Genomic DNA, 14,827 nt, shown 5'->3' on the forward strand with positions numbered 1-14,827 from the left:
CTCTGCACGTCCTTTTTCGGCCTTCGCGTGTCCCATTTTGGCTCGTTCCAGGCGGAGATAGTGGCAGTGGCAGCGATCCCTGCTGCCTGGAATGGGCCAAAAACAGGACACGCAGAGGCAAAAAAGTGGCATGCGGAGGCCGAAGATGGGGCACGCAGAGGCGGTGATAGGTGGTGGTGGCGATCCCTGCAGCCTAGAACTGCTGATAGGTGGTATTCTGGGCGGCCAATCCAACCACCAATCAGCTTCTCGTGCTAAATCAGGCTGGGGTGAAGTTGACCAGGCTGTTTGCTGTTTGCTGCAAGGAGGCAAATTACTGGGAGACAGAGGCAGATTTTTTTTCATGCTTTCTTCCCCAAAAGCTAGGCGCATCTTATAGTTCAGAGCGTCATAGTCTGAAAAATACAGTAGTTTTCTTATACAAAATTTTAGTGCTCCCCCACTCTCCCACTCATGTTCCTAGCTCTTCTTTTAGACTTTGTTTGTGTGTGTATGTACACAGAAAACAGACACACAACTTTCTGTTTTAATGCATGTCTTTTTTATCTTCTAACTTTTCATATTTTTAAGCCCTAATGTAGCTTTTATGCTTTTTAATTGATGTATATTCAGTTATAGTCTATATAGTCTGTGATGATTATAAAAATGTGTTCATCTCTGTATTTTTTTCAGTGCCTCCAGAAAAGGTGGAAAAAGTGATGGATCAAGTGGAGAAATACATAATGACCCGCTTGTATAAATACGTTTTCTGCCCGGAAACCACGGAGGATGAGAAGAAAGATCTGGCTGTCCAGAGAAGAATCAGGTTTGACTTTTGGACTAGTTTCTCTCTTTTAGATGCAGGATCCATTGCTGTTTGTTACCTACTTGTACCTGGATGATCCGGGCTGTAGCAGCTCTTCTTTTACCCTTCTCAGGTTTCTCTTTGAGGTGGCTAAACTTTTAAAAGCTGCACTATTGCCAACAGGGAATTATTACTCTTACTGTTTATAGGCCATCTAATCTATGGTATGTAGTGTTTCACTTCATTGTCTCCCTTAGAGAAAGGCCATGCCAATCCTTAATTATTTTATTGGAATAGCCCATATTAAATTTATGGTCAAAATAAAGAAGAAAAACTTTTACAGTAATATTAGTAGTTTGAGCTTTTGTGCAATAAAGTTAAATACATACATCATACAAACAGCAGCAAAAAACAGCAAATGTTTGTATCCTTGTGAAGGATTTAAAGGTCCAATATAATTTAGATTTCTCAAAGGGAGCAGTGAGACCAATTGAACTTTATACTGATCTCTTTTCTCTAAAAGAGCAATATGTGAAGAACCTAGGGGGATTACTCAATTTGAAATATGTTGTCTTGAAAGCTCTACTTAAAATGTTTTGCATTGCTTTCTTTTGTCACAGTCTTTAAAAAGATATTTGAAAAGTTAGTGTTTCATGACTGCCTACGTAGACAAATATCAACTAATAAATGTATTTCCCTGTGAATTTCTAAAAGTCAAATCATCCAGACATTTTTCTTCAATAATTTCAAAAACATTGTAGAGCTTGGGGAATTAATTTCTAGAGAGAAAACATAGATGCATTGCAGTCTAAAGTGCCATCTTTCAGACTGTATTATAGTTATTGATGAAATGCTTTATATTTCAAAATATACTTTTGACAGGAAAATAGAAGAATAGTACAGATCGTATATTCAGTATCTTGATTTGTCAGATGTCATCTTTTTCAATTTCTGACCTAGTTGCCTGCTATGCCCAATAGATTGACCCCAAACCGACCGAATGCCTAGGACTGTGATGGTGAACCTATGGCACACGTGCCACAAGTGCCATGCAGAGTCATATTTGGTAGCACACCAGCTGTCAGTTCTGCTGCGCATGCGCTTGCTGGCCAGCTGGTTTTTTTGTCTTTCCAGAGGAGGACCAGGGGAGGCCCTTTTCGCCCTCCCCAGGCTTCAGGAAAGGCTCCAAAGCCTGGGGGGGGGGGTCATCCATGCATGCACGGGGGGGGGGAGGGTTCTGTACACATGCACAGGTGGGTGGGGAGGATTGAGTGGGCATGCACACGAGCGCGATAGCATGCAGACAATTTTGGCACACCGTAAGAAAAAGGTTCGCCATCACTGGACTATGACATATCTGCAGTCATTCAATCTGTAGGGCATAGAGCAAAAACAAGATCTTACGAGGAGCTAATTTTATGCCATGTTACACATTAAGAAAAATAATATATGTAATTAGGTTTTCTTATTCATAAAACCTTTTTGTCTGTTGTCTCACTGGAGATGATAAGCGAGCTCCCTGATACAAAGTTACATGTGAATAGACGAATGCAGCACATTAAGAAAAGGTTTACACAAATGTTAACATTTATAATGTTATTTATAAAGGCCAATAAAGTTGGCACTGAAGTGATTTTTTCCCCTAACTACAGTTAGTCAGGGCTTATCACCACAATTGGGACTAGAATTTCCATTACTTAGCCAGGTGGCTATTAATTGAATTGTGCCCAATTTTATATCCTCTTTTGCCAAGGTTGTTAAATGAATCACTGCAGTTGTTAAGTGAATTGTGTAGGTTGATAAACTAATCCAGTAATCAGATAAGCTTCCTCCATTGACCAGTTGCAAGTCACTTTTTTCAGTGCCATTGTAACTTTGTACGGTCGCTAAATGAAGTGTTGTAAATTGAGAACTACCTCTCTTTTCTGAATCAGATAGATGTAGGACAGAATGCTGATTTTCCAGTTTTGGCAGTCAAAATATATAAAATCAGATAGTTTCTTTTTATTTTCCAGTTATAATCTATAGATGACTTAAAGCAAGCCTGCTATGATCTTTCAAAATGACTGGTTTTAGATGCACCCAGAAATATTTAAAATCATTCCTAACAATGGATTTCCCATGATGTTAATATTGGTCTATAAAAATTCTGTATGATTTGAGCCAGGTGGTTTAGGATGTATGCAATAAGAAATTAAATAAAGAAATAAAAACAGATTATTTGTGACTAAATATTTGCTCTCTGCTTTTGTTTCCCAGAATGCAAGTTTTGGGGGCAGAGAGTTTTGTTATTTTAGTCTTGACATGTTAAACTATTTTAAAGGTTTAATAGTGGGTTCCCCCCCTCCCCCTCTTCCTTTCAAATCAACCTGCAGAGCTTTGCACTGGGTTACTCCACAAATGCTTTGTGTTCCTGTCAATGAAGAAATCCCTGAAGTCTCAGATGTAGTTGTGAAAGCTATCACAGGTATGTAAAGGGCTGATGGGTTGGAGAGGGGATATTTATTGATCCTAGATGTTTTCACCACAGTAAAAATAATCAGGTCAATCCCAGGAGCAAACTAGAAGGCTAGTAAGAAGAATGTAAGTTTAACTCATGGTGCCTACATTCCTTTCTTTTTTTGTAAAAACCTTTTCCGGGAGTGATTTCTCAATAATAATAATAACAACAACAATAACAACAATAATTCACTGGAAATTGTGCCAAAAGTTTGGATTTGAGAACAGCAAAAACCACTGGGACTGTCAGAGAAGGTTTTAGAGAATGAGAAAGTCAAGATCTTGTGGGACTTCAGAAGCCAGACTGACAGGCACTTGGCCTACAACACACCTGACATAACATTAATTGAAAAGAAAAAAGTATGGTTCATTGACATTGCAATACCTGGTGATGCACGAATTGAAGATAAACAGCAAGAAAAAAATCACAAAATACCGGGACTTGCAAATTGAGGTTGAGCGACTGTGGAAAAAGAAATCATGTGTTGTCCCAATTGTAATTGGAGCCCTTGGAGCAATATCTAAAGGGCTACCTCGCTATTTGAAAATTCTAAATTTACCTGACTTGAACATTCTGACTCTACAAAAAAACACCCTACTTGGAACAACTTGTATCCTCCAACATTATCTTAACAGTTCCTAGGTCCTTGGTTAGGACTCGAGCTGTTGAGCTACCAACCAGCCCCAAAGGCTGTGAATCTCACCAAAGATTAACCACATAACAACAACAACAATAATGAGGCAGCTCAAGAACAAGCCTTTAGCCACAAACTGCATGAAGGCAAAAATTCAACATGTTACCACCAACAGCAAACGTCCCCTCTGTAATGAAAAAGATGAGACAGTCGACCACTTAATCAGCGGGTGCAGCAAAATTTCACAAACTGACTACCTACAACTCCATGACTGCATTGCTAAGATCATTCACTGAAAATTGTGCCAAAAGTTTGGATTTGAGAACAGCAAAAACCACTGGGGCCATCAGGTTGAGAAGGTTTTAGAGAATGAGAAAGTCAAGATCTTGTGGGACTTCAGAATCCAGACTGATAGGCACTTGGCCTACAACACACTTGATATAACAATAGTTGAAAAGAAAAAAAGTATGGTTCGTTTATATTGCAATACCTGGAGATGCACAAATTGAAGATAAACAGCAAGAAAAAATCATAAAGTACCAGGACTTGCAAATTGAAGTTGAGTGACTGTGGAAAAAGAAATCGTGTGTTGTCCTGATTGTAATTGGAGCCCTTGGAGCAATACCTAAAGGGCTACCTCACTATTTGGAAATTCTAAATTTATCTGACTTCAACATTCTGATTCTACAAAAAAACCACCCTACTTGGAACAGCTTATATTGTGCGATGTTACCTTAACAGTTCCTAGTCCTTGGTTAGGACTCGAGCTGTTGAGCTACCAACCAGACCCAAAGGCTGTGAATCTCACCAAAGATTAACATCATAATGATAATGATAATGTATTGTTATTATTTTATATATATCTTGTCTCATCAACTGGAAAATTGTCATTCAGCAGCTCTCTGAAGTTAGATGTTTAGTTGTGCTACTCTGGTGCCATAAAAATCATTATTAATATTTTATACTGCCTGGTATGAAAGGCTGAATACAATAACTGAGGGTTCATCAATCAAAGCTGTTATAAATAACCTGATTGATTGTAACTGTACCTTTTAGCTGTCAATCATCTGAACCCCCTGCAGAGTCTTATATATGCTATAAAAACAGTTTTAGGGCAGACATATATATATATATTTAAGGACAAACGATAATATTCCAGCCAGTAGCATTTTCAAGGCATTCCGTTTCCTCTTAATGCGTAAGAGAAAAATCTCTTTGAAGAATAGCACTAGTACTTGCCATTCTTTTAAGTAGCTGACTATTTAAAATTGCCTAAATTGTTTTTGGGTAATTTGACTTATCAGTGGATTGGTTAATATTAAAACTTGAATTCTTCTTCTTGTACAGCAGGGCTGCTAACTGATAAGGCTCCCCCCCACCCCGCTCCTCCTTTCCTAACGTTTTCTCACAAGGGCAGGATCCTTCCCCCCTCCCCCCCAGATCAGCTGTATGTTGATCCATTGGCTGCTACAAGAATTGACCAATCAGCTTGTCACCCAAACTTAATGTTGTAGGCTGAAAGAGAGTGACTGATCCAAAGTCATCTAGCCAGCTTTCATGCCTAAGGGGAGACTAGAACTCGCGGTCTCCTGATTTCTAGCCTTTAAAAAAAAGATCCTGTGCAAGATTTAATAAACGATTTTAAGTATGGAGGGTGGGTGGGACAACTAAAGTGGAATGAACCCTGTCAATAAATGCAGCCCTCCTTGATTCTTGGGATTCTTTTCCTCTTGCAGACATCATTGAAATGGACTCGAAGCGTGTCCCCCGGGACAAGTTGGCCTGCATCACTAACTGCAGCAAGCACATATTTAATGCCATCCGGACCACAAAGGCTGAGCCAGCTTCAGCTGATGACTTTTTGCCCACTCTCATCTACATTGTCCTGAAGGGCAACCCACCCCGCCTGCAGTCCAACATTCAGTACATTACTCGGTTCTGCAATCCCAGCAGGCTGATGACCGGGGAGGATGGCTATTATTTTACGAACCTGGTAAGTAGATCTGTGATCGTGACTTTCTTTTTAGGGGAATTTGAAGAACGACATATTGCCAGATGCCGAAACTATTTTTCTTGTTTTCTCTTAATGGAAGATAAGCTGACCTTATCACGATCATCATCATTATTTATTTAAATGTATTGGCCGGCCAACAATTTTTGGCTCGTCTGGTTCAGTGTCCTTATTTCTGGCCTTCAATATTACATCAACAAGCTTGTGCTTGGCATGTTTTCTGGATCTTGAACGTACAGTCTTGAGGCACTATGGAGAAGTTATAGGATGCACATATATCAAGGAAGTCTAACATCCTGTGTTCATGCAGATAATTAATATATTGAATATATTGAAAAATACCAACCTTCTAGCTCTTGCTGTTGAAATACCAGAAACAAAATCTACATGTATTTTAAAGGGAAAAAAAGAGGTCTGCAATAATAACTATTCCAATATTCTTGCCATGTTTGCCAAATAGGAATGGGAAGCCAAGTGTGACTGAATTGTTGCACAGAACTAAAATTAAAACTAGGAAAACTTTGATTGGGTTTGTACAATGAGCTACAGTGGAGTTGTGTACTTAGCTATTCATTGTGTGATGGGAACCCAGCCAAGGCATTAACATGTTTTTAACCAGGTCATTATATTAATCCAAATATAGTTTCTTTGTGCAAGTTTTGTGTGTTATTAATCCAGACCTAGATTCAGCATCAAGTTTGGTATACATTTGAGGAAGTGAAGGTATGGAAGCTTTAAAAAACCAACAGTGCATTTTCTGTATTTATTTGTGTGATTTATCAACTACTTCAACTGCCATGGACTCTGGGTAGTTTATGATATTGCTCTATAACTGATGATGGTCTAGGCCAGTGGTTCCCAAACTTGGCAACTTTAAGACTTGTGGACTTCAACTCCCAGAGTTGAGCAGAGCTGGCTGGAGAATTCTGGGAGTTGAAGTCCACAAGTCTTAAAGTTGCCAAGATTGGGAACCACTGGTCTAGGCGAGGCATACTCATTACTCACTTTCTCTCAGTCTTTCACACACACAACAGTTGCAAGATGAATAAAAGTTTGCATTATCAGAACATACAAGCTGTAGTATGCACTGTAACATACAGGTGAAACTCAAAAAATTAGAATATCGTGCAAAAGTTCATTTATTTCAGTAATGCAACTTAAAAGGTGAAACTAATATATGAGATGCTCATTATATGCAAAGCAAGATAGTTCAAGCTGTGATTTGTCATAATCATGATGATTATGGCTTATAGCGCATAAAAACCCCAAATCCACATTCTCAGAAAATTAGAATATTACATGCAAACAGTAAAACAAGGATTGTACATAGAACAATATCGGACCTCTGAAAAGTATAAGCATGCATATGTACTCAGCACTGTTCCCTCTAAGGTGCGCGCCTGCGCGGCCGCGCACCTCACAAGAAAAGCCCGCGCGGCAGATTCTATCTGCCGCGCAGAGTTTTCTGTAAAGCAAACGTGGGGAAGTTCTTTGCAGGCGCCTAGAACTGGCCGCCTGCAAAGGACCTCCCCAGACTTGTTTTGATGAGCCGCCAGTCCTCTTGCTTCTTCTCCTTCACCAGCAAAGCTCCCGCAGTGGTGCCTCTCCCTCCACGCGGAGCACCTGAGCTGGCCCCCGCGTTATCCCTCCCCCTTCCTCCTCTGCCGTGCTTTTGAGGCCGCGGGAGCTAGTAGGAAAGCGGCGGAGGTGGAGGCGGTGGCAGGGATAACCCAGAGCCCAGCTGAGCTGAGGTGCTCCGAGCGGAGTCAGCTGGGCTCTGGGTTATCCCTGCCACCGCCTCCACCTCCGCCGCTTTCCTACTAGCTCCCGCGGCCTCAAAAGCACGGCAGAGGAGGAAGGGGGAGGGATAACGCGGGGGCCAGCTCAGGTGCTCCGCGTGGAGGGAGAGGCGCCGCTGCCATGAGCGGGGACGCCAGCGGGAGCTTTGCTGGTGAAGGAGAAGAAGCAAGAGGACTGGCGGCTTTGAAATGCAACCCCCTGGTCCCGCCGGCCGCGGATTTGATTCGGCGTAAGTGGGGGCCGAACACATGCTGAGCCGACTTTGCACAGTGAGGCGGAGTAATTCAACCCCCCCACAAAGAACGTGTGTGTGTGTGTGTGTGTGTGTGTGTGTGTGTGTGTGTGTGTGTGAGAGAGAGAGAGAGAGAGAGAGAGAGAGAGAGAGAGAGAGAGAATTGGATCAAAATTGGTGGCCAAAGGAGTGGAGGGAGGGAGGGAAGGGAGGAAGGAAGCCCTGCCCCCTGTGAAAAAAAACTGAAGATGGAGCAGTGAATGAATAAACCATAAAAGCAACAAACAGTTAATGCGTAAGTAAGTTGAGGAGCAAGTTCTCAACTAAGGAAGCAATATAAGAAAGAAATATAAAAAGCTCAATATGCCAAAACACTTATTTTAGTCTTCATTTAATTACTTGTATTGTAGTCTGATGTAACATCTTTTTAAAGTTAACGTTAGTTAGAAAAGATAGGGTACAAAACTTAAATAATAAAAAAATTGTACATTCATTTTGAAAAATAAATGCAAGACTTGATTAATTTCATATCTTTATTTAAAATAGTTTTGGCATGGCATATGATTTTATTGACTCAGTTGGAAATGATGTGGATGTTGTATCTGATTCTGAGGTATATATATTCTTAAGTAACATAACATATAGCATATTGTCCAAACTTGCTAGACTATTTAATTGATCTTACTACTTTAAAGGGGGAGAGTTTTTTATGTTGCATTTATATATTATATTTATTACATTTATATTCCACATTATATATTTGTATTGTTATTTTAGTGTATATTGTCAATTTCGATAGATATTATATTGATATATCAATACTGATTTTAATCATACTAAATAACAATTACTGCTATTATTTATCAGCATTACATATTTACAGTTTTTAATATTGAGTTAGTCATATTTTAGAATAATAGCGTTATTTTTTAATAGGATAATTGGCAAAATCTAATTCACATGTGATGGGTTGCATTCCAAAGGAATGTGAGAGGACAGGTTGCCTGCAAAATGCCAGGACCCAGGACCCTGTTGGTGCCATGTCTCTCTCTAGCCAGTCTAACAATCTAAAAGCTGAGCAGAGAGCCTTTTTTTTTCAGGGTGAGGGGAAAAGTATAGTGTTTGAGTGGCACTTTTCATGTCTGGCATTCATCGGGCTGAAACCTCGCTCGCAATTGGCGCTTGACGCTTGGAAGGTTGCGCAAATGTCCAGCAGACGCGACAGCAGTTCAAACTGTGGCTCTCTTAGGTGCTCAGGCATGAAACTGTGCAGCTCACACACTATACTTTTCCGCTCACACTGAAAAAAAATTAGAGGGAACATTGGTACTCAGTACTTGGTTGGGGCCCCTTTTGCAGCAATTACTGCCTCAATGCGGTGTGGCATGGAAGCTATCAGCCTGTGGCACTGCTGAGGTGTTATGGAAGACCAGGATGCTTCAATAGTGGCTTTCAGCTCTTCTGCATTGTTCGGTCTCATGTCTCTCATCCTTCTCTTGGCAATGCCCCATAGATTCTCTATGGGGTTCAGGTCAGGCGAGTTTGCTGGCCAATCAAGCACAGTAATCCCACAGTCATTGAACCAGGTTTTGGTGCTTTTGGCAGTGTGGGCAGGTGCCAAGTCCTGCTGGACAATGAAGTCAGCATCCCCATACAGCTCGTCTGCAGAAGGAAGCATGAAGTGCTCTAAAACCTCCTGATAGACGGCTGTGTTGACCCTGGACTTAATGAAGCACAGTGGACCAACACCAGCAGATGACATGGCTCCCCAAATCAACACAGACTGTAGAAACTTCACACTGGACCAAGCATCTTGCAGTGTGTGCCTCTCCATTCTTCCTCCATACTCTGGGTCCTTGGTTTCCAAATGAGATGCAAAAGTTGCTCTCATCAGAAAAGAGGACTTTGGACCACTGAGCAACAGACCAGGTCTGTTTTTCTTTAGCCCAGGTAAGACGCTTCTGACATTTATTGTTCAGGAGCGGCTTGACAAGAGCAATATGATATTTGAAGTCCATGTCCAGGATCCATCTGTGTGTGGTGGCTCTTCATGCACTGACTCCAGCCTCAGTCCACTCCTTGTGAAAGTCCCCAGCACTTTTGAATTGCCTTTTCCTGACAATTCTCTCCAGGCTGCCGTCATCCCTGCTGCTTGTGCACCTTTTTCTTCCACAATTTTCCCTTCCACATAACTTTCTATTAATGTGCTTTGATACAGCACGTTGGGAATATCCAACTTCTTTTGCAATTACCTTTTGAGGCTTTCCCTCATGGAGAGTGTCAATGATGGTTTTCTGCACAACTGTCAGGTTAGCAGTCTTTCCCATGATTGTAATTCCTACTGAACCAGACTGAGAGACCATTTAAAGGCTCAGGAACCCTTTGCAGGTGTTATGGCTTAATTAGCTGATTAGAGTGGGACACTTTGAGTCTAGAATATTGCACCTTTTCACAATATTCTAATTTTCTGAGATTGTGGATTTGGGGTTTTCAGGGGCTGTAAGCCATAATCATCGCAATTATGACAAACCACGGCTTGAACTATCTTGCTTTGCATGTAATGAGTCTATCTCATATTAGTTTCACCTTTTAAGTTGCATTACTGAAAAAAATGAACTTATGCACGATGTTCTAATTTTTCGAGTTTCACCTGTATATTTCAGAAAGGGAATGCATTGGCAAATTTCTAATGAATGCTGTAATTGAGCAATTTTTGATCATCTTACTTTATTTTTTATTACTGATATTATTGTTATTAAGCAGTAATTTAAACTATCTTCCACAAAAGGTTTCATTAACAAAGTTTACAACCTATTTTAAGAGCCACATCAAATAGTTTGTGTATGAATGGAGCTGATGTGTTAACTCTATGCAACCTGAAAGAATTGATGCTCTTGCTTTTGCAGTGTTGCGCTGTTGCCTTCATAGAGAAGCTGGATGCTCAGTCCTTAAACCTGAGCCAGGAAGACTTTGACCGCTATATGTCCGGGCAGACCTCTCCAAAGAAGCAAGAACCTGAGAACTGGCCAGCCAATGTCTGTGTGGGGATGCGCCAAATGTACAGGAACCTTGGCCTCCTCTCACAACTGAATGAGAGGCAGGAGAGGATTGTCAGTGAGGCCAAAAAGCTCGAGAGGGACCTTATTGATTGGACTGATGGAATCACCAAGGAAGTCCAGGAGATTGTGGAGAAGTACCCTTTGGAGATTAAAGCCCCAAACCCAGCCTTAGCGGCCATTGACTCTGAAAATGTTGAAAATGACAAACTGCCCCCTCCACTGCAACCTCAGGTTTACGCTGGATGAAAATGGCTTCGGGACTCCTTCCTTCTAGTTTTTTCTGCTTGGCAGATGGGCTAAGGGAGGGGGAAAATGAAACAAGTTCAAAATTGGCACATTTTAAAGGTACTTTTTGTTGGTGGATGTGTTCCATGATATTTATTTTAGTCAGAGTTGGTTACTATGAGGGCTGAATTTTTATGTGTTCCTGAAATGAATTTACCTTTCCTTTTTACAGAAATTCAGTATGATTTTTAAGGAATGCTTTGGGGGTTGTTTTCTTCGAAGTATGGACACGTTTTAAAATCAGCTGGTGGTTGGTTGTGCTATCTTCACTCCCTTAAACAGAGTTGCTTATCACACTTTGCCAAGAATGCTGTGTTTGAGAAAGAAGTGCAAAGGGTTCTTAATCTTTGTTTTCAGAAACCAATGTGTTGTAAAGTAAATATTTAAGATTGTAAATAGGTTTGAATGTTGAGCAATGTCTTAATAGCATGACATTTAGCAAAGAATGGAAGCTGGGTTTTTAAAATTCCTTCACTCTTGTTTTTGGTTTATAGTTTTCATCTAGAATAGGATACACCAAGGAAACACTACATTGTAGTAAATAACATATTTGGACACAGTTCTAACACGACTAAAGTCATTTCCTAATATTTATAATTTCTTATCTGAATTTTCAGCCTGGAATAGCGTCTTTTTTTTTTTTTTTTTGCGGTGCTGGTCTCTAGCAATGGCACCTTCAGAGCACAATTGGATGGTAGCTATGGGTATATGTGTGAAGTGCTGGAGCCAGTTTGAATTGTTGTAAAGATCACATGATACGACAAGTTTCTGGCTGTAAAAGTGTTTTAGTGGTTTTTTAAAAATCATTTGCTTCATAGTACTTGTGCATAGCCTTCCAAGAAATGATTAGAATGGCATGAGACTGTCTTGTGCTGGAAAAAAATATATCAAAGAATGTAGAAAAGAAAGTGTACGATTGCTTTCCTGAATCACATTTTTGAATGGATTCATCCACGGAATTATAAATGGTCAGAAAACAGAAATATGGACAATCCTAAAGGCAGTAAGCTGGCTTATGCAATTTTGTGGACTACATACATTTTTATATGAATTTGAACAAAGTAGGAATCTATATTATTATATTGCTGAACTCCAGCTTCCAGGATTTGTCTTGATTGCTATGATGGCTGGTATAGCTGTCTCCTTCAAGGGGGACCCATTGCTTTCCCAATTCTTTCAGTGCTGTCCTGAAGATGAAGCCCATTGGTGATATCTCCTGAGTCCCTCCCTCCCTTCTGTAACTCATCAACATATCACTGTGAATGGCTGCCTTTTCTTCTCTTCCAACCTTTTCAGTATTCTTAGTAGTATGATAATCCAGCCAGTCAGTCACTCAAAATCTTCTCTCTTTGGTCAAAAATCTAGCATGGCTGTGTGGATGCAAGAATTTGCCAAAAGGGATGAACTAGTTAGTCTTCCCCAGCATGTTAAGACTATAATAGTTTTTTTTTCCCCTGAGCAAGATACACAGGTTGAGATAATAGAACTGTAGTCCAGGAGATACAGGGAGGGCACCAGGTTAGGAAATGCCAAATTTGTCTATGGGTGATGCTTTTTTAACTTTTAACTTTACAAATTAAGGTAAAGATCCACTTTAACTTGGCAGATCTGGGATTCTTTGAAAGGCCAGGTTGAGTTGTGTGAAACTAAATTAAGCATTTTCCTGAAGGATAACAGTTTAGATGTAGTCCCATCCCCCGTCCCCCAGTTGCTAAAGTCATCCTAAATGTCTGGGCCTTGTGTGTGCATTCAGCATCTTTGATATCCTGATTATCACTAAGTCTCAAACAAACTTCATAATTCAAGGAAAAGGGAGGAAAAAACCCCCCTGTTTGTAATGTTACCTGTTTTTAATATTAGGACACTTTTAAAATACCAACTCTCTTTCTTAAGCTCGTCTCAACTCTTTGAGTCTTATTTGTACTTCTGGTAAACATGGGATTCCAAAGTGTTCCATTCCATATGTGTTTTTGGGCAACCTATGAAAAAAGACATCTTTATCACATTTTAGCTGTAGAGCTATTTATCTGTTTTTGCAATAAGGTCAGACCAAGACTGTGACCTGTTTTGTGTATACCTGCTTTACAAACCATATCAGCTTTCAGTTTGCAACTCAGCTAATGTCTGAGTTTCTTAAAAGGTTAAATATTTATGTTCTTTTCTCTTCCTCAGTTAAATTTGTGGAAGTAAACAAGCTGTTCCTTTGGTTGCAGAAAGTCCACGTTGATCAGATTTTTCAATTTTCAGAGCTTTGTTTCTTGGCCTCATTGTTTTGACACTCTAGGTGCTAATTCAGATTTTCCAGGTATATATTTCACTCCAAAAAAACATCATTATAGCTACCGCTGTTAAAATTGCTGTCAACAGAAATAAACCGTGTACAACATGACTCATTATTGGTCAACAGAAATCTTGATTTACAATTTTTTATGTTTTATTGATGCTTCAAGTTTAGCCACAAATCTTTTAAAGCCTGAAAAGCTTGTAACTGCTAATAGTATCAAATTATCTTTAATTATATCTTATTACTCTTGGGGGCAAAAAAGGGACCTCACTTTCAATTATAAAATTGAGTGTTAGTCGTCCTCCCCTGTAATCTAATAGGAAAGAACCAAGGTCACTGCTTCCCTTCCTGAACAGTGTCAGGTTGACTTTTCTACACCATTCATTTCATTATATGTTTAAAAGTGATAAATTATTTTATAGAATCTGGCATGTCATACAAGGCCCACAAGGCTTTAGGTTCAGAGAAAATTACTCTCCTTTTGGGGATTTCCTTAGAGGTTTGTAGCTGGGAGACTCAAAGAACCACCATTGGTACAGATAGTCCTCAGTTTAGAACCATTTATTTATTGACTGTTTGAAGTTATAACACATTGCGGGGGGGGGGAGTTTTGACCAATCTTCACACTTACAACTTCCATAGTCATGTGATTGGAATTTAGACCCTTGGCAATTGACATGTATTTATAACAATTGCAGTGTCCCAAGGTCAGGCGATCCACATTTGTGACTTCCTATTTCTACAAACAAAGTCAATGGGGGAAGCTGGATTTGCTTAATGACTGTGTTTCATTAACAACTGCAGTGACTTGCTTAACAACGGTGCTAGGAAAGGTTGTAAAATCAGCCACCTTGTTTATCAGTGGAAATTCTGGTCCCAACTGTGGTGGTACGTTGAGGTCATAACACATTCTAAAGCGGTGTTTTTAAAGGGGTGGTGGCTGGGAATTCTTGGCGTTGAAGTTCACACATCTTAAAAATTGCCAGGATTAAAAAATGCAGTTCTAGACTTCTAGGGAAACTGTACAAAGGGCCCTCCTATTTCACACCTGCCCAAATAGTTGCCCTTGGTAGCAGGCAAAATGCTGGCAGACTTATATGGATGGAAGTGGTATAACATATTCAAAAAGGTTTTAAAAAGGGAGGTTGTAACCTGCAAAATTGACAACGTGGCTCTTCAGTTCCTTTGGTGCATTCTGGTTTCCTCTGGAAGCCAGTTAACTTTTTAGTAATGCATAT

The 14,827-nt window shown here is 40.1% G+C and overlaps 1 protein-coding gene across 1 annotated transcript in view; it reads left to right on the plus strand.

Moving 5' to 3' along the window:
- The window catches only part of RABGEF1 (RAB guanine nucleotide exchange factor 1), a 69,114-nt gene extending 55,420 nt beyond the window's left edge, over positions 1-13,694 (plus strand). The window contains exons 12-15 of the mRNA XM_032216108.1: positions 673-805; positions 3,160-3,251; positions 5,655-5,911; positions 10,868-13,694. Coding sequence (XP_032071999.1) covers positions 673-805; positions 3,160-3,251; positions 5,655-5,911; positions 10,868-11,266 — 881 coding nt within the window. The 3' untranslated portion in view covers positions 11,267-13,694. The remainder of the gene's footprint in view (positions 1-672; positions 806-3,159; positions 3,252-5,654; positions 5,912-10,867) is intronic.
- The last annotated feature ends 1,133 nt before the right edge of the window (positions 13,695-14,827 follow it).

This window comes from Thamnophis elegans, chromosome 4 (genome assembly GCF_009769535.1).
Source record: "Thamnophis elegans isolate rThaEle1 chromosome 4, rThaEle1.pri, whole genome shotgun sequence".
In the NCBI taxonomy this organism is placed as follows: Eukaryota; Metazoa; Chordata; class Lepidosauria; order Squamata; family Colubridae; genus Thamnophis; species Thamnophis elegans.